At 42.1% G+C, this 26,936-nt stretch overlaps 1 protein-coding gene across 1 annotated transcript; it reads right to left on the bottom strand.

The window, feature by feature from the left end:
* Window positions 1–8,029: 8,029 nt before the first annotated feature.
* On the bottom strand, window positions 8,030–25,273 carry T265_06699 (hypothetical protein; the record flags this gene model as incomplete). Its single annotated transcript, XM_009172033.1, has 3 exons — window positions 8,030–8,857; window positions 8,896–9,177; window positions 25,244–25,273. 3 exons carry the CDS (start codon window positions 25,271–25,273, stop codon window positions 8,030–8,032), a joined length of 1,140 nt encoding a protein of 379 aa, XP_009170297.1.
* Window positions 25,274–26,936: the final 1,663 nt, after the last annotated feature.

Genomic DNA, 26,936 nt, shown 5'->3' with positions numbered 1-26,936 from the left:
GATACTGTTTTACTCAATACAACTCTACCTCCAGGTCATCAGCACCAAGCACACTTCATTCTCCCTCATTACTGGATTTATTAATACTATCGGAAGATCATCAAATCTGTGTGGTACTGAAATGGTTTTTTGCTTATAACCACACGGTCATTGTCCACGTTTGCACGAATGACGTACACGGATTCCAATGATTCAATGCTTGCTATACTTTAAGACAGGAAGTATACCAAGCAAAACTTTTAATCCACTCACCTGTAAGTTTTAGGTGGAGAAAGAGCGAATGCACCAAACACAGTGGCTCTTATTTTCATTCAGATCCCCTGTTGGTCAGTGAAGCAGTCCGTTGATTGGAGTTTTGTTATAGAAATTACGCTGTTCATCTGCTTATCATTTTTCTTTATTTGCACTCAATCAAACAAGCGAGATATTCATTATCTTGAAATCTGTTTTTACTGAAATTTGGATCTATATTCGATGAACCTATGTTCAAAATGACCAGAAAAGGGAGAAAACTGATGAGCCGTAGTGGGAACTATTATCCCCGGGACGGGCCGGTGAATAATTAGGAAGACGCTTCACCGTATGTTGGCTTTTGAGAGACGGCATCCTTAAGTATCATAAAATCTCACAGCTGGGGATACCAGGGACCGACTATATCACCATATTGAATCTGACGTAGCGAATCAAGTTTTTGATTGAAATTTTAATGGCAACCTTGGTCATTTAATAACCATAAGAACCCCACACACTTTGAGTCTGAGAGCATGGCTGGTGTTTGGCTTACAGGTCCACTTATTTGACTTGGCAGATGTATCAGATCGATACCTTCTGCAAGTCCTAATTTACAGGAATAGAAATAAAGTAAGTGCAGGCAATCTGCTAACGATGAATTTGTGTAACAACAAATATGGTGTTTAGAATGACCACCATAGTAAGCAGCGGGTACAGTCCCTCCAGGAAGATGTTTCCTACGTCTACCCGTAGTGAACCTCTTAATGAAAATTCGTTGTCTATCTACCCTTGAGATCAATCCGAGGGCTTATTGACGCTATTGCAACTGTGCAATGGAATGGTGGTTTTGTATAAGAGATCTTCCTCTTTTAGCGGCTTACAAATCCGTCTTTCAGGGCATTCTGCAAGTAGAGGGGCAGCATATACGTTGCTAAACTTTCTCATTTGGTTTCAATGAAAAGCGCAACCACCTGCTGCACGACCTGAGTTACGGACACCATCTACCATAGGAAGCAGCCGTTAGCCGATTTCGTCAATGTCAAATTCTGTCTTCGTTTTTGGAAGAATTCGCAAATTCATTTCACTGTTTGCCTCATCACCGACTTTTCTGAAAGTTGATGGTAAGATAATGTGACGTAGGGACGAAATCACCCTCTAAAAGAACCCGGTTCCAACAATAACAGTAATTGATGATTTTCCTGCTGGTTGAAACGTTCTCAGTATACAACATTTATCTTACGGACTACGAGATTTTCTCAGCACCTTTTGACTACGGCCTTTGTCTACTTTTAATTGAAGAAACGGTGTCAAACTCTTCCAGAAATCCTGTGGTTAAATCGACGTTCTTCATTTTGCTTCGTTTTTTGTCACCTGTGAGTGGTAAGTATTTTCGCGGTTGCTCGACATACATAGGGCTCAGTTAGTTTAAACTAGGTCTGAGTGGTTATCTTGTCCTTCGTCTCTATGAACGTAACGTTTGGCACATCTTGTCTTTCATTCAGTCGTTCATTTCAGTCAGTTCGTTTTCTGAAACAAGATTGTAACATTGTCTGACTGACCATTGTTACAACTATACCCTGTGTGCCTTTACTACCATGAAAAAGCAAGTAATTTGCCATGTATCTTCTGCGAAGTGACTACTTCATACATTCATTTCGCTTCCTCATTGTCCCTGTCGGACAGCTGCACCATTTACAGCTTTTTTGGGGACCGATATTGCTGATAACCGGTTTTGATATATCATCCAATTTCCAACGATTTGTTAAAATTGTGATAAGCGCACCCAAACAAAAATGATGTCGTAACATTGGTTATGGCCTATGCTATTTGTTCCAAGAGTTCTGACGACTCTACCGGAATGCCATATACCACCTGCCTTCACACTTAGATAGACGGATCAGACGAGTAGGTCTGAATATCACCAAATTGGCGCAGTGAAAAATTCAATGCACTTCCGGTTTATCTGCACCGAACAAAGCCATTTGCCTACATGTCGGTGAAAATGGTGTTAGTTGTCGAGACAATGAATGACAGACAAATATTGCCGTCCGGATGGCAGACGCTAAATCAGATGGTCTCTGTGACAAAGTAATTCCGATTTGGGTGGCGGATGATGGATACCGAGGATGAGATGATATGATGAGGGATAAAGTGGAAGAACATTCACCGAAGTCCAGGAAATACGAAGTGTAAGGGCGCCATCATGTCGAATGACATAGTGTTGAAGGTATACTGTTTAAGACTTACAGTAATGGTTCATACGTTTTGCTGAATTCTCACGTTTTTAATTGCTGTACTTCGCTTTCAGGTTTTGTTAAGCCACCCTGGCTTCTGTTGACACAAATCTGTGTTTAAACCTGAAACTTTCGTCACAGAGTTCCATCCAACATTGAAGTATTAAATTTATCGTCTATACCCACGTATTGTCGATGTAGGCACGGCAACAGGCAAGTGAATGGATAATAAGGTCACAGCAACCTTCCTCTTCTCTGAAGTACAACTCGTTATTTGTAGCTAACCCTGCCTAAGGCATACAGCTACTAACTTATCCATATATCTGCAGACGGTCACACACATGTGGTACGCGCACCAAGCTATAAAAAATCTAGATCAGAATCAAGCGAATAAATGAAATTGTTCGCTCCATGAGCACTAGGTATTGCGCGGTCGATCAGTGTAGTGGTTAGGAAGTTCGAAAAGTTATAATCGTCTGCGTATATGGCAATCCAGGAATGAAGCATCCTGGTAGCTTGAGTAATAATCCAGCTTCATCTGGTCGCTCAACATTACCATCTCTAGCTACAGGCACGAAGCACTTAACTCAAAGCTTTCTCGGAATTGCAGGCCTCAACGCTGCGAAGCGTCACCGGACGTCACCAATGTTTCATTTGATATTGGGTTAGTTGCAAACGTACCCACAACTGACCCCGGATGACCCCCAGTTGATGTCAGTAGATTTTGAGCAGGCCTCCAGAGTTGTCCAACATTCTGTTGTTCGTAAGCGCTATCGTTTTACACACCAGTCATGGATTTGGTCGTTAGGCCTAATTAAAGGGAGGAGGCCAGTGGGTCAATCAGGCTATGCAGTAGTTATGAGCTCTTAAACGTGCGTTTACAGGTGTGTATGGGATAGGACTTTGGATTTTCGGTTACATCTTTGAGTTTTCTGAGAATGTATCAATACCAAAGGAGTGATCACTGCGAGGGTTGAGCACTGTTTACGTCCGAAACAGTGGGTAACAGTTTTGTTCTAGGTTTTTGGCCAACACTTAATTATGCACTTTAGGTGACCTCTGTTAGAGGTGCCAGGTGTCCATTATTCTTGAAGCATACCAAGGCGTGTTCGGTGCCTGGTTCACCAGTGCTTTCCAAAACAGTTCGCTCTACATACCTGCACATTCGTGCACCGTAGAGAGATGCAGTGATGGCGTGCCCATACTCATGTCTGTGTCTGTTATTATTTATAATTGAGCACTTCCATGGCGAACGTGTAGCACTGATGCACGTTTGTCGTGCTTGAATGTCATTCTCACTAACCTTTAGAGAAATAGTACGGACTGCACTCGGTCACTTTGAGACCCTGACCGACTATATCGCTGTACGAGATCGAGTGGCTGCCACGCTTAAGCTATTTGTCTGTGAACGTTATCTATTCTGTTTTCCGTTGCCAGACTGTATGTCACGTCTATTTATTTGCATAGACTATCGAAGTGTCTGACGCTCAGACACAAGCAACCTGTCTTTCTAATTGGAGCTTATCTTCGTTTGGATTCCAGCGGTTGCCGAAAACGTATTGTAACTTTTCACAAATTCCTAACTGAACTCGCAGGATGTGGGAATTCGATTGCGGTGTGTTGTTGGCTTATAGCAGAAAAATACAGAAAAGCAAGTTGTTTTTTCCCCGACATATGTCAACCTCAATAATAAAAGCGTCGGAGAGTTTGGGTTGGAAAATGCAATTTCGACAGCCACGTGATTACGAAGCTGTTGGGTCGAATATTTTTATGACATGTGGGCGTGGTGTTTTGGGAACAATAAATTTCACCTAAGCATCTGAATTCATATAACCAGGCTGCGGTTCCCGAATAAATGATGTCTCTCAGAGCCTTTTGGGTAGATACCCGAGAATGACTGTTATTAATATGTTATTGTATTATACTGTAATATAATGTACGTTATGCTATCGTAACATTGTTATATTATAGTATATATATAGCATATGTTATATTTATTTTCAAGCTCAGGGCTCATGGACAGTAAAGTCATACTGTTCTAGTTTTGTACGCTCAAACGGAAAGGGTGCACTGGGAATCATGTGCTGGTCTTTTTATCTGACTGCCGACTCCTCAAATTCCTTTTTGGCAAATCCGACCTAGGGAAGTAAGTGGCAACTGACGTAACTGGCTGGTAAGAATGCGTACCCCGATACTCCGGAACGGTCAGAAACAGTTAGTCTTTGTTAGAAGGTAAGTTAGTTACTCGACAGAGAATCTCAATTGTTTGAAGTTAGGATTATATGATGACGTAAACGAAGCCATTATATTACGGTTTCCAGGTAACACCGACCAGTTCTGCCCCGCGGCTAAACGTTTGAAATGGAAATGCCAGTCACCCACTTGTCCACGCTTAAGCAACATAGTGGTTTCCTGGATCTCATTTAATCGTAAATTCCGCCAATTAGTTGCTGCGCACGCAACTGCGATACTGCTGGTGCCTTCAATATTTATCTCACGAGTAACTCTGGAGTGCACTCCAGTGGACCTAATGAGTGCTATCGCATATGATGACAAAACATCAGTAATTATTAGTGATGTAATGTTGATTAAAATAACCATGGGAGGAAATTAACCCCTATACCTCCTCATTTCAGTGGGCTTGTGAATAAACCAATGAACGTTGTTTTCGAGAGATTCGATAAGACATACTTCTAAGTTTGTCTATAGTTCGTTCCACTAAATTCACATGCTGGGGCACCAAAGACCAGTAGTACTTTTCCCGGTTCAACATAAATGCTTGAAGTTAAGTATCCCATCAATTCAACAAAACACTTATATGTAGAATTTTCTCATCACCTGGTTAAGCTGAATCAGAATGTCTTCCAAGGATTTACGGATTCCCTCACGGATTGTGCTCTGTTTACCTCAGATGTTGGCATCAGCGCGGCTTTCGGGGATACAAAATAACGTCCTCTTTTTGCCGTTTATTTTTGAAGAGTATGTTCGCGGATATAAAGAGTGAATGCAAGCGATAAATGTGAAAGTGTTACAGGATAATGTTTGATAAAAGGAGGGAAGCGTCCCATTCGAAGTCATATCACCAACAGTCCCAATCAGACTAGAGGAATCCCGACGTATGTAGCAATGTCTGGTATGGAAACACACGTGTAAAGACCAACAACCGAAGAAAGGACAAACAATGCTGAATGCTCTTCAAGGCGCGGTAAGTGCTAGCATAGTCAAGACTCGCACATCAGGCACAATTTATCCGCCATACTGAGTCTGGTGTGAGAATCAATGACGAGAGTGTACATTCATCGCCGTGTACCACGCATTGAAGTGTCGTAAGTAAGCAGAGAGCCCACAACGTCAATAACAGCCCTGGCGGACTAAGGAAATCAGGTTCCTCGATAAGAGATTGTAATCGGTTGATGGACCGAAAATTCGACATCACAACCAAATGCACGTATGTTCAGATTATGGCGAGGGAATATTCATCAGCACCATACTTCTGCCTCTTCTTGTTCCACACACTCACTCCACACCCATCCGAGGCTATGCTGCCGTCTGTGTCAGCCTCTGTATCGGGTAGTTTCTCGTGATCTCCATTCTTTGATGCGGCTTCAACGGGGCACGCGTCACCTCATCGAGCGGTTTGAGCAGACGCTATCGGTGGTTGAAGAACCCTTTCCCTTGAAAGTGGAGGCGATGCCAAAATATGGTACGGTGCCTGTCGGACCCAGAGGATTGATGAGTTCCTCGTTGAAGCAAAATGATTCGACCGACGTTTCCTGTCCCCACAAATCACCATCGCTTCTTTCTTTTGAGCGTTTTTCTTCATATCAACTCTTCCCAACTCGACCGCAGCAGCTTCAAGCTTTTCTTTGAGGCGAGCATGTCTTTCTGCACACACAACCCAGTCGTGAGCGAAGACAAAACCATCTATAGGGTGTTGTGGAACTGGTATCCCACTTGCGGCATCAACAATCCAAGAACCTCATCCATTATCATAATGAATAATAATGGGGAGAGTGGATCCCCTTGCCTCACACCTCTGTGGCAGTGAACCTCGGAAAACTGCTACAGCATTCAAATAAGACTTTGCGATGTAGCGAACTAAAGGTGACGGTGCTCCAAACGTCTCGGCAGATCTGACGATTGTGTCATGCAAAACCGAATCAAACGCTTTAAAGATATCAACAAACGCCAAGCTGAGTTTAGAAGCAGTCGCTGAAGAGTGACGAAGCAGAGCACGTAAAGCAACGCAACTTCCAAAACGCCGTCTCAATGCAGAAATGCAAACTGAAGTGAGGGCACTTGCAATCTACGACTCCAGCGATCAGCAAGCATCTGAAAGAATGGAACAAGAATGGATGTCAAGGAGATCAGTCTCAGTTGATTCGGTGAAATCGGATTGGGAACCTCCGGAACTAGAGTACAACGGGCGCTACACAAATTTGGGGGACAACCCCCAGATAATAAGAGTAAGTTGAAATACCTGGCGAGCGCGTTAGCATTGAACCGNAGCGCGGCTTCCGGGGATACAAAATAACGTCCTCTTTTTGCTGTTTATTTTTGAAGAGTATGTTCGCGGATATAAAGAGTGAATGCAAGCGATAAATGTGAAAGTGTTACAGGATAATGTTTGATAAAAGGAGGGAAGCGTCCCATTCGAAGTCATATCACCAACAGTCCCAATCAGACTAGAGGAATCCCGACGTATGTAGCAATGTCTGGTATGGAAACACACGTGTAAAGACCAACAACCGAAGAAAGGACAAACAATGCTGAATGCTCTTCAAGGCGCGGTAAGTGCTAGCATAGTCAAGACTCGCACATCAGGCACAATTTATCCGCCATACTGAGTCTGGTGTGAGAATCAATGACGAGAGTGTACATTCATCGCCGTGTACCACGCATTGAAGTGTCGTAAGTAAGCAGAGAGCCCACAACGTCAATAACAGCCCTGGCGGACTAAGGAAATCAGGTTCCTCGATAAGAGATTGTAATCGGTTGGTGGACCGAAAATTCGACATCACAACCAAATGCACGTATGTTCAGATTATGGCGAGGGAATATTCATCAGCACCATACTTCTGCCTCTTCTTGTTCCACACACTCACTCCACACCCATCCGAGGCTATGCTGCCGTCTGTGTCAGCCTCTGTATCGGGTAGTTTCTCGTGATCTCCATTCTTTGATGCGGCTTCAACGGGGCACGCGTCACCTCATCGAGCAGTTTGAGCAGACGCTATCGGTGGTTGAAGAACCCTTTCCCTTGAAAGTGGAGGCGATGCCAAAATATGGTACGGTGCCTGTCGGACCCAGAGGATTGATGAGTTCCTCGTTGAAGCAAAATGATTCGACCGACGTTTCCTGTCCCCACAAATCACCATCGCTTCTTTCTTTTGAGCGTTTTTCTTCATATCAACTCTTCCCAACTCGACCGCAGCAGCTTCAAGCTTTTCTTTGAGGCGAGCATGTCTTTCTGCACACACAACCCAGTCGTGAGCGAAGACAAAACCATCTATAGGGTGTTGTGGAACTGGTATCCCACTTGCGGCATCAACAATCCAAGAACCTCATCCATTATCATAATGAATAATAATGGGGAGAGTGGATCCCCTTGCCTCACACCTCTGTGGCAGTGAACCTCGGAAAACTGCTACAGCATTCAAATAAGACTTTGCGATGTAGCGAACTAAAGGTGACGGTGCTCCAAACGTCTCGGCAGATCTGACGATTGTGTCATGCAAAACCGAATCAAACGCTTTAAAGATATCAACAAACGCCAAGCTGAGTTTAGAAGCAGTCGCTGAAGAGTGACGAAGCAGGGCATGCAACAGCGATGTGGCTTCCAAACAGCCGTCTCGATGCAGAAGTGCAAACTGAAGTGAGGGCACTTGCAATCTACGACTCCAGCGATCAGCAGGCACCTGCAAGAATGGAACAAGAATGGATGTCAAGGAGATCAGTCTCAGTTGATTCGGTGAAATCGGATTGGGAACCTCCGGAACTAGAGTACAACGGGCGCTACACAAATTTGGGGGACAACCCCCAGATAATAAGAGTAAGTTGAAATACCTGGCGAGCGCGTTAGCATTGAACCGGCGAAGCATCTTGGGCGTGAGCTCATACAGGCCTAAGACCGAATTGTCTATTAAACGGATAGTACGACCAACTTCCAGTCCTGTAATTGACTCGATCGAACGGCATACTACGCAAGTTGGTCCGCTATCCACGTGTTTTGGAGCTGAGGGCACCTGTTTCAAATACCGCTCGGCGTCCAGAGGTACGCCGTAGTTACCTTTGTATGGATCCTTCCATGATCCATCGAGCACAGCAGACGTCGCATCTTTCCGACTTTGGTGGTATAGGGTCTGTATGATAGCGTATTTGGCTCGGCGGATCTGCTTTCGGTTGATCGGCATTCGATGGGCTAACTGACGGCGGTGTCGGGATACAGTTTTCCAGGTGTGTCAAAACGTCCCGGAGGCGTAGAGGTCCAGAAACGACAGGTGTCATGCTCCGGTGTCATGATGCCAGACCGCAAACCTCGGGCAAACGCCAGAAGGTCAACATCAGCAAGTGAACTGTCAGCATGGGATTCCAAGAGTGACACGGCGCAATCCACGGTTTGTTTTAACCAGACACTATAGTCATCAGCTTCCGAACTGTAGGCTGCTATTCGACCAATAGTTTGGTCAGGTTCACCAGATGATGATTCGTCCTGTTAAGCACCCGTAACCTAGTTTTGATATTGATAGCCGATCGACCAAGCAACCACTCCTCCAATCTCGCGAACAGCGCTCTTTGCGTGTCACAAGACGGATATAAATTGTTAGCCAGGATCAGGAGTGATTGTGACTCCGGAATACTTCGCTTGGCTAAGGTTATATGCATTATGCTGGTGGGGTGTGTCTTCCGGTGATGGTGACTTGAGCCAACCTTCGTCAGAAAAAGGCGGCAGCTATCAGCGCAGGTCAATTGGATGACCATGTTCGTACCAACCCTTTCATTGTCGTGACTTCGATTCCCAGCACTTGCCACATTCCTCACACGTGAGCCTCACGAGTGTCTCCTGTGCACTGGTTGGAACTGGTACGGAGGAGCCAGATGATTCCTCATGTACATTGTCGAAAGTAACCAGCACATTGAAGCCAAACAGGGTGGTTAGCCTTGTCTGGAGTTACTGGACTCTTAGCTCACCCAGGCTGACGTCCAGGCTGCCTAGTCGGGACGACGAGATGATTCAGCTCGCCGACTAGAATTGTTTACCTGATTTCTCCCGGCAATCAGATCAATCACATGTGACGTGAAATCTCATGAGCGACATTTTCACATATGTTTAGTCGTAGTACGTACTGGGAGCTACCGATTTAGTTTATTTCGAAGTATTATATGCAACTGAAGTAAAATACCATAGCAATACAAGACATCCTTCTCCAACGAGTAAGTTCTTCCACCTTCATTTAGGACCAAGCTATCATTTAGACGCACCGTGCAAAAATTTTATGTTTTATGCTAGTCACGCTAATACGAGTATGACTAGTTATAATGGGCCACGACGATCACAAAAATGACGAGTTTTCGTTGCACCCTTCGATACAGTGGATAAATATGCCGCTAACTGTGACTAATTATCTCCTTCATTTTGAACAACACTGTGATTTCCAACATTCGGAATGTTCATTTGGAAAGTCAGCAAATCTGCCTAGTTTGTATGATTAAAAGATCTTGGGGAATCTCTAAGATCTCACTTTCTTTCAGTTCCATACCAACAGTAGGGAAACTACCAGCTGGAACGATTTGAGACTGCTGAGTGAAAAAGAATGCGCACAGTAAAAACGGATATAAAAGCGTGAGAAATTAGTGAAGGAATGTACTTTACCGGCAGCGATCCACCGGTGCTCTCTGTGGATAATGGAATCCGTGGGTCATAAAACCCCAAAAACACGGGTTTATTTCCACTTCAACTACTTCGGATATCATGACGTGCACAAGTATGTTGAGAGCTCTTTTTATATCGAGCAGACATCACCACCCACTAAAAAGTCTCCGGATTTTCACTGGTAGGATTCGGCTGTGATTTACTCCGATTTTGTTGGCACTCTGAAAGGTTAGCTTGCGAAAGCCGGACTACTCTTGAACTCTTATTCCTAACTACGTAACGGGCACTATCAAAAGACTGGTAGTTGAATTCGCCTACAGAGGGAATCATCCCTTTTTTTCAAATGTTCACGTAGCTTGAGTAATGTAAACCTTCAGAAAAATCTCATGTAATTTAGCTTTCAGGTCTCTGCTGATGGAATTCTTGAGGTGCTGTTTTTCCAATCAGGCACTCTAGATGGATGCCATCAGTCAACCTAATTTCATAAATTTCCCTGCAAGAGTTGAAAAATCAAAGAAAATTGCTATTTACGACTATTTCTACAGCATCCTAGTTGTCAAGACATCGGTCATGAAAAAATAAGAGAACAAGTTTTTGGCCGTTAACTGACCTATACCTGCTCGGTATTGTCTGTCCACTACAAAGGGACCGTCAGGCTGTTTCCATCGGTCTATGACAAAATGTGAGCTTTTTTTACACGCGTCGCGTTTCTCATGAACAATTGATATTTAGAATACCAAGATGAAAGCAATTATTGGGCAGTTATAAAATAAAGTCACTTTCGGACGGTTCTGAAGCTGCACTGGCTACCCGCCAGCTACGCAATTTATGCAATCCAACGTCAAGGACAGTGAATCGCGATTCCGGCACGTGATGCTGTACTCATTTCTGACAGCATTATTTATCGTTCTGCACTCGGCAGTCGGCACACTTTTCGTAGATAGCGTAGGAGTTTTGTCAATCTTTCCGAAAATCGTTATGTGAAAACACTGCAATCCACGTGCGGATGCTACACGCCAACCAATAAGCGATCGACTGGCAGTGGTGAAGAAAACTGCCATGTTATTCGTTGGTCCACATAACACCGTTACAAGACGAATTCGAATTCTCGAGCTTGTGAACAAACGCCGAACACAAACAAATATTTTGACTGTTCTACCTAACTGTAAACAATTAACTACAGTATTTTCCAGCAGAACAGTATTGCCTGCTATAATTTCCACCTAGTGGCATGATTTCGTTCGATCTGAAATGAGGCTTCTTTGAACAGTGCTGCTTCCAAAATATACCGAATTCCTCAAAAGGCGATTCAAATTCCGTGTCGCAATTTTTTTTTACCATTACACGGAATCGGACGCCTCGTAGACAATGCGCTCCATGAAGTAAACCCATTTATGTTGCTTCTTAATCCCACAGTAAGAACGTTTAGGTCGGGGTTTCATAAGAATGTTATTGGTAAAGGTTGCTTTGTAAATAGGCACCACCAAAAGGCTGGACTACAACTTAGAACCAGGACTGTAATCAGAACAGAAAATGGCCCGCTGTGTGCCACTGATCGATTTGCAAGCCATACATAGTTCTATGTGCTAGTGTCCCGAGTACAATGTGAGAAGTTGGTCATTTTCTATAGAGGAGAATGTCGGTAGCTCAGGTAGCGTAGATGGTCGTTGGCTTGTTCGCTGAGCTGGGCAATTTGGTTGCAAACGTTTCATTGTTTTATCTGACTCGGGAAAGGATAACTGAACGCTGGTTTGTGCAGCCTGAGTGACCCATACTATTCGGTGCGCTATTGCTATGATATCATGGGTAACTTTCTCCGCAAACCTCATGGATAACAACGACTTCTCCTTAAGGCGCGTTCTTGATTCATCAGGATGCTATTGAACTACCAGATACACGGAAAAGACAGTAACGCTTTTTATCAAAGAAGAAAAGTGTGAAGCCGGTGGGGATGAAAATATGCAATGAGGTTGAAGGGTTAAGATTTTCAGAAAGAGAACTTTCTTGCAGGTTTACTTCCAGCCAACTCATAGGACGTGTTGAGATGTACATTCCTGAACAGAAAAACAAAAATGGTAGCATTCCTTTGGATAAAACATATACTTCGTACACTTGAAAAATCAAGTAAACAGGCTTCTGGTCAGGAATTTACCAACACCTAGTTCTTCTAGAACCAACTAAACCTAAAAAATAAAGAAGGTACCGTACACGTGCTGACGACTAGTCAACGTTTTTGCTGTGGTAAATGGTTCAACTCTGATTTAGGGATAGGAGTGGTATTGAAATGCTCTGGCTGAAGCAGACTGGATGAAGAAGCTAATGTCTTAAAAGCAGCTACACTCATCCACTGTCCACAGCTTACCCGTTATCTTACATTTATCCACTACCGTGTAAATTTGAGTGGTATATTCCTGCGTAAAGGCCATTTGGAACCTAAGTTACAAAATATTCACTAAAACCTGTCATAGGAATAATATAATGTCGCAATTTCCTTGATAAAAGACGCACTTTTTGTCCCTGGCTAATAAGGCAGCGTGCTGAGTATAACGACAAAACTTCTTTTGAGCCCAGAAGCTTTTCGTAACCTTCCTGCTACTGTTGGACAACGGATAAGCATTCGGAGTTTCTAAGGTCATGTGTCTGAACATCGATTGTCGAACTTTGGTGCCAGATGGATCGGACGTCTTCAGTGGATGCTTTGTGAATGTGAAACTTACAACTCCCACCCACAACTATTCAAAAAAATAGCTAGCAACCTTCGGAAGTCTGTGGTGCTACCTGACATGAATGTCACAGCAGGCGGGAAAGTCTGTCTGCACCAGGACTGTTACTGGGTCGGAATTAGAGGTGTCGGGCAAACTAATGACATTACCCAGGCATGAACACTCACCTGTTCAGATTTAATGATTCAGATATGTCCAGAGTTCACTGATCCAGTAGTCTTAGCACATAGGCCTCACCGGTTAGATGTCTGGAGTTTAAGCCCCAGCATGGCTAAGTTTATGCACTGCTGACCAGCTGTATTAAGAGTTATAGTCGAATACGGCGATCCTTCAGTCTGACCTAGAGTCACCGAGATAAGTACACTGGGAGAAACACTGTTCAGACGAGAGTGATGTGAACGTGAACAACACTGATTCCGCAAATACCACAACGCAGACGCTGATTACCAGCTCTACTCAGGTGGACCAGTTGGCCAATTCACGAAACTGTTCTGTCACCTTACTGAGTCGTGGAACCGTTATGGTTGGCTGCCACTCTTATCTGGAATGATTTACTCGAAGTATCTAGTCACAAGTTTCAATATGTCGGCTGCAGAGTCAACAATTGTCAGAATTCGGTCCGTCCGTTTTTTTGTAGTTTCACTGTTTTTCCGATCTCTCAGGTATTGCGGCTTGGAAGTTGTCAGTTCCAATCTTGCAGATTCAACCTTTGGACGTTTGTGATGTACATTGCTTACCAGACAGTTGTTCCATCTCCGACATATACTGATGCAACTGCATCCAGAAGACTCGTGTTTGGCCTCTCGTAATTTATAGGTGTGCACAGCGGAGCAAACGGTGTATTCGAAGAAATCAGTTTTGGTTTGAAAAAGTCAAAATCTCTGAAATTTACTGTTTAAAAATTGTCGTATAATCAACTTTGGTTCACATCAAAACTGGTAGTTGAACGCCATAAATTATGAATCTACTGAATACTCTATAATTTTCTTGGGGAAGTTAACGTAATTCTAGACATATTTGCGATCGGGTACTCACGGTTGTGGCAGCGGAATGTCAATGAATGGATCACAATTAAGGGTAGACTGCCTAATTGGAAACTTGATCTCCTATCTAAGGTTTATTCTGGTGGTTGGCAATCAAACAGTTTGCGCGGATGTGCAGAATAAATAGTAATGGAACGTTTTTAAATTGCAACATTAAATGTTATCCGTAACCACTAGTAAAGCATACTGACAAGTGGCATACTGTCCAAGTTGAGTTATTGAAATTTCAACTTGAATGATCAACCAATGTTTGTACGGTTACTCGAAAGTCATTAGGGGATTGTTTAGTTGATGTGTCCCCACATCTCGGTTGGACCTGCTCTGTGTGAATCAGTGCATGATGATTCTAGGGCTTCCGACCAGATGTTCATGTTGGATAATTCGGAAGACAATTTTGGATGCCTAAAATATTCACGAAAATTTCTCCCACGCTGTCAACCAAGGATTATCGTTCTACTTTTTTGTCGTCCGAGCAGCAGTAAAAGATCGATTCGGAAACGTAAGTAGCTGGTTACCTCAGTCGTTAGGCTGGGCTTCCAAAGCCCAAAGGACGTTCCGGGCGCTCCTCCACTTGCTACGTTATTTTAATCACTGAATTAGTGTAGGAAGTAAACCACATGTTGATATCAAGCGACATCACAGCCATTAAACAAACTATACTGTAGAAAACACTATTTGCTGTCGAGGTGCGCATGGCAAAAGAGCAACCCAAGTACTGGAGGAATAGTTCCGTTATGTTTTTCTTCCACTTTTCGTTCTTTCTTTCTTTCAGTCGTTCGCCGTAAAAAGCCACTGTTTGCGAAAACCACACTTAGGCAATTTTTATGGTTTTTAACAGTTTCCAAATGCTTGTCTTTTAGACCAATGTTAGGCTAGCTATCACCCGTGATATTATTTATGAACAATGATATAAAAACAGACTACCAAATAAACTTGTTCATCGTTCACCTTGCTCTATTGACTCTGTAATTAGGTTTCACTCTCCATATACGATTTAGTGACTGTTGATTTGAACCCATTTAATTGTCTGAAGATTGCAACGCACCAGTTTCAGATGTCAGTCGCTTATCTTGGCTCCTTAGTGGGGGAAAAATACTTTGAGCTTGCTCGAAAGTTGAGAGGAGAGATTAAACTCCACTAAAGTTGGGGCAGAGACGACAAACTAAGCAAACCGGCCGAAGCCCTTGAAAATATGCTTGTGAAATACACTCATTCGCAAAGTAGTTTGGTTTCAAAGAAAGAATAAGCTGAGTCACAGCTGAATCTCTCGCTTACGGTATCATTCAACTGAATGTGCTTAATAATGGTTGTCTGTTTTAAATGGGACGATATTAGATACATGGAAGTATGCTGTTTCAACGGAATACACTACTCGTAAGGCTGTTGAGAACTCCGGGATTGCGTCCACCTGATGGGTCACGAGAATAGCAGAACTAGTCAGTGGGCTACTTTTAGCAACCTCTTAGATAATGTGTATTTAGACCTGTGCAACTAACAGGTTAATTAGGCAAGAATGCACTGTATATGATAGAGTAATAATCACGAATGTTGGGAAGTTTTTGTTTCATGGACTAACTGATTATTAATCAATCAAACGGGACTTTTATTTAGTTAAACTAGGTGATAAGTGATTTTTGCTTACTTTTCACTCAGCATTTATTGATTGGACGAAGGTTATGTCTATGATCTGTAACGGAAAATATCGACAAATCTAGTGAGTTACGCATCCTGTATGTTTACAGCCAGGTTTTACGGTGGTTTTACGGTTCTGGCGGGTGCCAAGCTATTCGTGTTTACATAGAAGTAAAGCCAGCTCCGTGTAACAGTTTTCACAGGTCACTGGTTACACGACACGTTGCAAAACAATGTATGTAAGGACGAGGCGAATGAAGATGTGCGCACTTATCACACCTAAGAGCAAAAAAGAAAAGATACACATTCTTTGCCATTGTAATGCCTGAAAGATATCGATTTCTTGCGGCGGATGGACGTCACTAGTAGACGTCAACAAAGCAAAGATAGCTTGCGTGGTTCATTGATTTCCCCATGTGGAAGGAGCTGGGTGTCTTCAGAGAGATCCAGCTTATTTCTCACAATGCAGCATGGAATCTTGCATGGGAGACTGGTATACGGATGGGTCTGTTAGCAGTCTCTGGAGCACTGAGCACACAGGCTGTTTGCGTAGCCGGATTAGCCATGTCCGATGTAAACCAGAAATGATGATTTCGGTGAGTAAACTTGCAGGGGCCAATTGGTTGCCATCATCCGGCACAAGTATGGGGTCACTGCAAATGGCACTAGCACCACATTAAACAGTGGGGTATTTGTGTCACATATCTACGGTGGGCTGGCGTCCGCTTTCGAACTGATCTATCGGATCGAGTAAAGCAGATGGATCCCCAAGTGCCATACGTAGTGCCACGTTCGGTTTGCGCTGAGCAGCAAGTACATTCTACTGAAAGCCAGCATCCAGTTTAAAACCGAAGGCAAAACGCTAGAAGGTGGTTAATATCTAGTAAGCAATTTGTATGATTTACCCTTACTTGTTCTCTTCTACCATAAACGCCATATAGATAACATCACTGTCCCCATATATAATATATGTATATAGGTGACAGATAGATTACCTTTTTAAATTAGTCACCCACAATAGAGTATTCGAAATCGGACGTTCATTTTGTTCTGCTGATCATTCAATTTTGTGAACACAGTCGTCCAACCCTCAAACGACTGTCCTCGTGCGACTATACCTTTGTAAGTAACATTTTAGTCCTGAATCCCACCAACAATAGAGCATTTCACTTTTGTTCCGTCATTGATGTCACCTAACTGACACGTGGTTGTTCTCTGTCGATCAGCATGACGGCTGACGTTATCCTATCTAATTGGCTCATGCTGCAATGCCCACTCACGAAAGTATGGTTTACTGTCACACACACTGCCGAGATTTTAGCTGGTATATTCATTTTGCCCGAAGTATCTTTTCGGTTCACGCAGCTGTTGAGTTGGCTGAAAACTAAGGAGAAATACACGCAAAAAAACGATGCTGCCACAATGAGTGCGCACCTTACTCACCCAATTCTGAAAGTTTAGTTTGCGCTTGAGAACTCACCGTTTCACGTGCGTGCGGAAGAGCTTTTGAAAGTTTTATTCTGCATTTCACTCCTAATCTACTGACCTACTTCAAGTTTGCGCAGTTTTATCGTAACAAAGAAGCCTTGTTGATGGTTCGGTCATGTCAGAGTCGCGACGATTATTATTTGGACGTAAGACTATTTCACCTTCGCTAACCGTGTGAAACCTATCACTCGGTATTCACATATGGAACGAAACCCCTAAAAGAATATCATGGGATCTCGAAACTTGACATAATAAGGGAATGAACAGAAGTTGAATGGCCAACTTCAAGAGTACTCAACTTATAACTCCCGGATCTCACAAAGAAATATGTGCGATTTTTAAACAGCATTCTGTGAACAAAATCAATGCGAGTGTTCTATTGACAGAAAACTACCAAAAGCCTAATGCAAATTCTTCGACTGCCCACCATTAGTTTTGACCTGATTGGGGCTCATTAGGTGGAGCAATCCAGAGTTTCTGTTTACTTTATGTTAAACGTGGTCCCACATTTGGTTGGCTTATGGAATAGAATCATTCGCAAACGAATTTGGTTTGAAATCACGTGAGCTTCCAGTTACCACCAAATTGGTTCGCTTATAAGTGTACTTCACGAAATGCGTCCAAACTGAGTTCAAGTAAAATACTCAGGAAGTGCACCCGTCTGATGAACTCCAAAAGGGGCGAAATCCGTCTTGGATTGCCGTTGAATCTTCAATGTTCACATAAGTGGTATTCCTCCAAAAAATGTACGCAATATCTCGAATGTTGTGCCAAATGAAACGCAAGGTGACTTTTGAGCAGGATATTCAGCTGTAACGGTACATCATACATGAGGGATTTAGCGGACTTTCTTGTTAAAACTAATCACGTTTGCAAATGTGCTTACTTTGCAAATAGAACTGTTCGTTACTGTCGGAAACCAGGCCTCAGATGGCGTTGTAAGTGCAACCAAACTCATGGAGTTGACTGCTGTGTTGCACAGATGAACTAGTCAAAATAAATGTATGAATTATCTGAAATTTGCCAAAAATTTTTACGAGGATGGCAGTGCATCTGCCTTGTCACCCATGAGAGAGTTGAGCGGTGATTACCAATAACAGTGTAGAGGCTCAGCATAAGCCCATCTTCGATCGTCCGCGTCAGTTGATACAAAGGAAGTTAGCCGTACTTAGTGACGGCTATGATCATGTTTTGAGCAGTTCACATAGCCATCAGACCAGTGGTGTTGGCAGTCATCGACAAAAGATCAGCTTCAACTGTCATGGTGAAAGGAAGAAGGCCTTCGCTGCGGAGTTACTTATTAGAAAATGCCAAATGAACATCTACAGACTAGTGGACAGGGGAGAAAAACTCTCATATGCATCTTGTTTACAAAAACTGAATATCCATATTCTCCCTGAACGCGTGTTCCTGAACTTTCCTGGATGTTCATTGACTGTTGCTGAATTCCAAGCAAGTATTACAAAGCGACTGCACATATTCCGTAATGGATCTCACTTTTCAAGAGACGCAAAGCCGATTTACGAGAAAACATACTACTCCATGCCATATCCATCAGTAGTATCACCGTTACAATGGTAGTAACGACCGTATGGCATCTAAGCTTTCTATTATTTAGACGTTGGATGGATACGGAAAGACTGCTACCGAATACGAACAATATTTCATACATTTAAAGAACAGTCATATAGTCATGTTGTGTGATGTCCAAGCGGTTTTTTAATGCCAGGTTGGACTAAACTTCATCACAGCTTGATACCAGTTGTATCTTTTGCCTCGATTTACAATTTTCTCATACAGTTGGGACTTCCAGATCCCTCGCATCCTCCCCTATTAGCTTCTTTCAGATGTTAGAGTTGCTTCCCCTATTCGTCTTCACTGCTTACAGTTTAGACCGAGCCCATGGAGAAAACCAGTTACTTTCATGAACTGAGGCCTTACACTTTAGTCACCTGTCCCAATAGTGGAAAGACATTCTGGTTTAATTGCCAGATTTCACATTCCCAAACATTTTGTTCGAGTATTTTCGAAGATTAACTCCTCGTTCTACCACCAATCTCCATTTTATCTCACGTTAACTCTTTAACAATTGTAATACTCCACACTAGGTGAGATCTGAGAATAAGTTGAATGTGTAACCGTTTTTCCCTTCTTTCTGCTTAGAGCGATCTGTTTACTTATACTGTGTCAGTGACTCGCGCGTCTAACGAAAATTCAACAGAAATGTAGAGGCTAACGAAAGCACCGGTACTGACGTTATACTGGATCGCGGATTGCCCAAACAACCAATCGGAAATTGGTTTGTCAGACAGCTGCCACGCAAAGTAGGTTTATACCAAGTTGAAGAAAGTCGAAGAACTCAGGATATGATGATATTGATGAAAACGACAGAATGATCTAAGTAGAACAACTAACTGCAGGACATAATACTCTTTGTTCACAACTGTTCGGCCCGTTTTTAGTATGTCGTTTAACTAACACTTTCGGTGCACTACCAAGCAATGGTTACGGGTCTCTTCAATCATTTGGAGCTTTCGGCCCCCCAAACAGTTACTTTAATTTATGTGTGGTTATAGAAAGCAGTGTTCACTCCAAATCGCACGACACCCGTCCCTACCCGTTCAACAGATCAGTTGTCCTGTCTTTCTTGCAAACCTGGCATTTTCTCATATTTACTGATACTGTTCTGAAAATTAAACAGTTCAAGAGAAGAATTGTATCACGCAAGAGTGGATATTTCAATTGGTCTTTCACTAAGACTGGAGAGTAAAATTTACACTTTTGGAGGAACTGCTGTAGAAACTAGTTTCGTAAAGGCAACATGCCCCCAAGATTTTGACTGATTATATTCTGTCTGATTCGTTTCTAGCGCTTGTGCGTTCTCCGCTTGGATAAATAGAGTTTTGCTCTCGTCAGAAATTTAATTAATCGTGATTGAGTGGACTGCTAATTTCCTACGACCAGTGAGTTGTTAATATGAAAGAAATAGCTATTTTTGTAAGTCTAGTGAAGCGCAGAATTTCTTGTTATACAAAAGCAGTGGTTTTCGCCTATGCTGTTGCAAGTTTATTGTCAGATCATGTCTGATAACTCTCGAGGATCTGTTTACTCATCGAGCGATTTTATTGATTTCAGAGAAGATGTATAACTTTATTCTATTTTTGGAGACTTGTGGGTTCTTTCATAATACGTGGAGTTCTAGGTGCTTGCCACCGTTGAAAACGCAGCATCACATTGCAGTATACATTCTTGGGCCGTTTCACCACTAGGCAGATTTCGCTGGAAGGCATCGAATGGTTACACGTAATCATATTTTGGGAGATCATTAGGGTATCTTTAGTTTCACAGTTATAAGGTTGTTGAAAACGTTTTGACAAACCACCTAGGTCTTTGTAAATATATGACTCATCGCATATGAGAATCAGCTGGATTGCCTGGTAACGAAAAAGGAGTTCACAAATGACCGGGCTCGTTATGGTGTAGCATTGATTATAAATTCACAAAACCCCGTGCTGCGGAGAGTGGGCACAATTACTGCGTCAGCAATAAACCTTTAGATTATTCGTCTAAGCAACTGATTTTATTGTGCCAGAATAATCGAATTCAACACCTATTCACTCCGTGGTATCCGGTGAAGTCACGTGCGCTGTTTTCTGTGTTGCACATTTATGCTTTGCCGAAAAGTACTAAACCAAGCTCAGAACGTGCGTTTTCAAATACATAAGTCTAATTCGGATTTGGATTTTGTAACAGTTTCTTCAACGCAAGGACCTGCTTCAAATCCATTTGAGTTGAAAGCCAGAAACTAGTATGAGCATTTGTTTCGTGTGCAGTTGATAGTCCATTAGTATGGGCTAGGTAGAGGCTATTCGTGTACTGCTTTTTAACCCAAGTTATTATTCCGAGTTGTTGGATGGCACTGCGGCTGCAATGTACATCTCGCATTTGTAAAACATTTAATCACGAATGATTTATTTCTACTGATGCAACAAACTGGGTTGTCTCCAGGATCTTCATACGTTATAAACTAATTGTAGAATTTCTAGCTTGCAGATGCAAAGAGCGTTTGGAATTTGCCCACTGATGATGCCAACAAATTATACGGGTGCGAAGTTTTTTCTTCAACATTCCAGATGGTGCACTCGAGAAACTTCATTTCGTATTTAAGACACAAGTTTTATATCCGGATTTTATGTTGTAGCTTGAGGCCGTTGAAGAAACATGCATAGGATACACTTGAGTGCTACATTTGACGTCAGGTTAGTTTATCTGATTACTTTGTCGTGTTCGGGTGAATTGGCGAGAGTAGTTTGGGTGTTTTTCCAGAGTTTTTTTTGGTAAGATGTTCATCTGTATTTCTCAAGATGGAACAGGTATTTTGGTTTACTAATTACCAAGGTCTTGGAATCTTAGTTTACAGAATATATGTTATGACTTTGGCCAATTCTTGCAAATCTTTTTCAATGTAGCTGATCGGTGAATCTTTCTGCATTCGGTTATCCCACCCTTTTTAGTTGTAGCTGACAGTCTCTAAACGGTATACCATTATCTGTTTGGGCGGTCAGGCTCACGATGCGGAACCCATTGTGTATCATCAAATCGAAGTGCTCGACTAAGACTTTCTGTTTACGGTCTAACCTGCGTTTTTTGAGTTTTTTGATTGACATTGTTGATATCTCGTCAGTTCGAAAATAAACCCTCAGTTAGCTCTATCTATACACCGATTAAGCAGAAAGCCGTAACTGACAGATAGTATACATCTGGAAAATCCAAATCCAAATTGACTCCTTACAGTAACGAAGCCTGACTGAAATTCCGTTTTTACAATAAAACTTCGTGCGGCCAATGAACATAAATCGAATCTGTTTGTCAAAAATGTATGAATAGCGGAGGGTAGATGGTTGCTTTCATGACATAGGTTGATAAACCAATCTTAGCGATCATGCATCTACTAGTTTATCTAATGTCCGTCGTTCAAAGCTCTAATGAAATCTCGACTCCCACACTCATAAAGCGATTTCTTTGGGCAGGATATGATGAAAATTGTCCATATTGAGTTACTTGGTAATGAAGTTAATTTTCATAGGGGCAACAGTACTTCAGAGTAAATCGTTTGTTGAGTGGCGTATAGTTTTGTTTAACTCATGTGGTACAAACGGTCTACCATATCAGAATTATCTTTGAATACGTCCATGCAAATCCGTTTTCTTCTTGTAGCAATCAGAAAATTTACCTTTTCCTAGAGAAAAATAGCACTCATGTACGAAAACTATCCAAAAGAAATCTCATTTATGTCCTGATATCCTGAAGGTACTCTTAGCGATTCCCATCTTGTTGCTATAGTGTGACTTCAACATGCCTTCCTAAAATAATGGCTAAAAAAGAAAGACAAATGCATTCATCTACTGAATAAGGTAATCCAGTTCTATCATTGCCGCTTTGCAGGCTAGTCATTCTTTGACAGCTGGGAACTTTTAACCGGATCCAGCGACTTTCACTTTTGGCATGTTTGCTTATTTACTTTATATTTTGTGAGACAAAATGATTACATTGTTTATTAGTGTTACGCGCACTTCAGCCCTTTTTCCGTAGGAACCAGAGTACATTCGTCAGAAAATAAGCTAATGTATGGGCTTCTTCCAGTCAAAATGATTGCGAACCAGCGGGAAAATAACAAATATTTGAGCAATGCATAACACGGTAGCTGAGCATGATAGCAGAGGACTTCGGTATCACCCTAGTGTATTGATGACTGGCTGACGGCGACCGGCACTGAGGTTCAGGATTGGGCCATTCAGACCTGTCCATTTGTCCAGTTTGAAAAAGAAGCCCAATTGAGGTGTCTCGTAGCGTCCGTTCCTCTTGTTGCTGTTAAACAGGTTATTGTGCTCTTACTAAGTGAGTTAATTTTGTAGACGTTTTGATAGTGGCGTTAACAACCGAATCTGTGCCTGAAGGAGGAGGATTTGAAGTTTCTTGGTTAAAGTCGTGAATTCGAGGAGGAGTAGAGTCAAAACTAGTTTGAAATGTGCTCAGTTGCTGATAACCCTAAGGAAGAAACTGCGTATAGGACGCAGTACCTTATCTGTCAAAACGGTGGCCGACTTAAATCAAAATGTTTTCTGTGACAGGTCTCATCAAATCTTCTACGTATGCCTGGAGTGGTTATGAGCACCGCACAAGTATCGAACAAAGCACTCCTGATGGGTGTGCTGTTTTTCAGTAGTGAATACAATGGGTATAAAACACGACCCAGCATTATGGAGAATTTTATTGAAACATTCCAAACAATGGATTAAACTCTGTATGTCGGTTCGATGTATGTAATGGTTGAGCTTTTAGGTACACTTCAAAGGATTGTAGTGTAAGACGGTCGATCACGTGTGAACTTGTGCTTGATGTTGTGGCATTTAATTTATTGAACTTGTGAGTGTGGTCTTAAGAGTTTATGGCTATTGTTTGAGATACGACTATTCACAGAAGCGGATCATGCAGGCTAATCGATTTCAGCCAGTACGGTGCGTAATAACCTAGCAGGTCCACTCGTACGTCGTGTAAATCGGTAGAGTATAAGTGCGAGTTTGAGGTGCGCTACTTACAAGTACTTGCAGATTTCATCTCTCTAACGAGAGTTCTAGCGGGGAGGTAATGAGCCTGATGCTATATTATTGAAATAGGTTGATTAAAATAGCAGTACTTTGACGGGAGGAGGACTGTCATTAGAAGATGCAGCAGATTCAAATGTGGTGATAATGCAAACTGCTGCCTATGGGAAATTTGAGTACAATTCAGCCAAGATGAATTACAAATTAATTGGCACCACAAAACCGTCTACACCAGCTGACTCAACTTGCTTTAGAAATACGCCCGTGTCCCACGAGACTTTCTCATTTAAAACCTCTCAGGAACATGAAAGGTCAAAAACTTCGTTTCGAGTTAACTAATCGAGGTTTTTCATCGTTTGAGAAAAAAAGATAATATTCTCTGAGAAGTGAATTGATAGCTACCTTCTGTTCAAACAACTTTATAGCTAGTTGTCAGAACATCGGGATAGTTTAACTGATGTAATCACTTTGCGACATCAACCAGTGACTCACTCCAACCAGGTTCTCAAATGAATACAGCCTTGAAAAAAAGCGCAGTTTTACTCTTCAAATGTGACCTTCATTTCGCTGAAAATGTTTGGGTATGTCCTCATGGATTGTCTAGGAGGGACCTTACGCGTTTACATACGGCCGCGGAATTAGGAGTTCCTGTTGTCGCTGGATTGTAAGATTCTCTCTTGAGAAGACCACTTTGAGTAAACAATTGAAGAGTGTCCAGAAACTCAATAAGTGGTAAGATGTCATGCAAAAAGCAAACTATTTTTCTTCATGTTACCTTTGCTCTGTGTCTAGAAGCTTTAGAATATAGTGTCACGTGCTCACTGACCGTTTTGCATGTACGCGTCTTCACAGAACGTTTGCATAAAATTCGGCCGAAATTTCTAACCCATTGTTTGATTTTTATCAAATCCCTTAAGAGAAGCGACGGATGTTCGTTAAAATACCTTGATTGGTAATACGTTGCCTGAATAAGTTGCTAACTGAGCACACCAATCTATACACCCAAATAAATTCCTCAGCCATAAGCATTCTAATTACACATTTGTGAAGAGAACATACTTGATCCAGACCCTGGATTGACGTTTCACTGATCAACAGCTCTCCACTTTAATTTGAGAACCATATATGTTCAGATCAAAATCGACCGGCCTTAAAACAGTGATATATTTTCAACGTTTTTTCTCCTCAGATTTTGTGACTCATCTTAACTTACTTGCCATTATATTCAGTGAGAGTTTTGGCTATGCTGTTCCAAATGTAGGGGCAGAGGAAACCGTCCATTTGTTCCTCGCCATGTATTCCAGTCACGGTTTCACTGTGGTTGTTCCTGGTGTGAATAATTAAAGCACAGTTGAATATGGTACCTTTCGAACACTAGTGCACTGATTCTGGTTTGACTATAAGCCTAACTTACCGAAGATCGTATTTCTGTGACAGTTGGCATTTCGGCCTCTCTATTTACAGAATCAAAAGCACTGTGCTATGCATAGATATTACATTTCCAATTATTGTCCTCAGCTCTTCTATTCTGTTTTGATTGTGCGTTTGAATGTTATAGGGCAGCTGTAGACCAATAGCGCATAGATACGATAATCTGTTTATTGGGTGGGACCTACCTCATATTTAGTGATGGTAGATCTCCTCTTCGATTTCTCACTTTTCCAGTAACTATCAAACTCATTTTTCATTCTCTGACACGTGTATTTGAGAGTTACATCACAGTGTACGTAGGATTAGTTACCAGCTCTTTGGACTTCTACAGCACGTTTGAGGTCGCAGATAAAAGAAACTTGATAAGGAGCAGGACGTCATGGTTGTCTAGACCGGACGTTTGATTGAATGCATCCTGAGATGGTCTTTCCTATTTAAACCCAGTTTGGGTTGGTTTCTATCTCGACGTATCCGGCTGTTAGCTGCCGATTCGTTCACCAAACGAAACAATAAGAGTCTACGGTAATGAGGACTGACACGTTATTTGCGGGAAACACGAAAAGTTCAGTTAGTGTAAAACACAATTTTTTAGGCAGCATTAGATGTAAATCCCAATATGTTTAGAAATAATTGGCCTTTACCATTGTTAGCCCTTTTATCATTTCAATTTGGCTTTAAGCCGGTGGAAACGATCCGCTTATGAGGAAAGGTTTTTGTTGTTGGTTTAATCGGAATAATATGATCCCAACGAAGGGCTGACATTTGATCTCATCATCCTCTCCCGAAGTTTCCTTCTTCGTACACCTGGGGCATATCGGAGCGAGTCATTACTCTGTTAGTGGCTTTCATTCAAATTTTTTCATCTTTCTATGAAATTTTAATTTTCCAGACCGCGCCAGCTGTGTAAAAAACGGAGGTCGTACCATACGACAATATCTCATGGAAAGTTCATTTTTATCCGAGCTTTGTGACAAGCGCTTTTCATTATGATAAGCGACAAAAACCATTTGGATCGCAGAATTGCATAGCGGATGTGATACGATTTATCCCAAGGAGTTTAACTGTATCGTGTTTGTATCCTTACTGAGAATCGTTACGTGTGTGTCGAAGGGATTGGACCGTGGCCACTGGATCAGCAATTTGATACCGTTAACCACAGGACAGTTCACTAACCGATCCGTTTGAGCAGTTAATGTATTTTTTCTGTTAAACGAATGGATTACGCAATTCTGACCCATTGCATGTGGTTTGCGTCCAAGAGCTGCTTTGATATTTAGGCCTACTTTTGGATAACAAAATTTTGTCGCCGGAGACGCTTGGTAAAGCAACTCTAAAAAGTTTGATTTCGCTTTTACGGTTATTCGTTTTAACAAGGCGAATGGTAGTCAATATGCGCCGTTTGAAAATTAATCCAGATCTACTGCTTAATTGAAGATGAGCCCATAAAATTATGTGTCTTTTTCATTCTTAATACAGGAGAACATCTTCAATAATCGTTTCAAAAAGGTTGGGTGTGCTTCGAAACATTATTCCAGTGCAGTGTTTCTACCTGGAATAGACGTTTACTAAAACTTGGGCCCCGATAGTCCAATAACGCCGTAAACTGTAATATGCTAAGCGTATGCACGATCGGTAGCGCTCCTGATTACACTTTGAACACAGGGTGCAAAAATTGC

Source organism: Opisthorchis viverrini (assembly GCF_000715545.1).
Source record: "Opisthorchis viverrini unplaced genomic scaffold opera_v5_143, whole genome shotgun sequence".
Taxonomy (NCBI): domain Eukaryota; kingdom Metazoa; phylum Platyhelminthes; class Trematoda; order Opisthorchiida; family Opisthorchiidae; genus Opisthorchis; species Opisthorchis viverrini.
The sequence above is the reverse complement of the archived record's forward strand: the minus strand, read 5'-3'. Positions and strand labels throughout refer to the sequence as shown.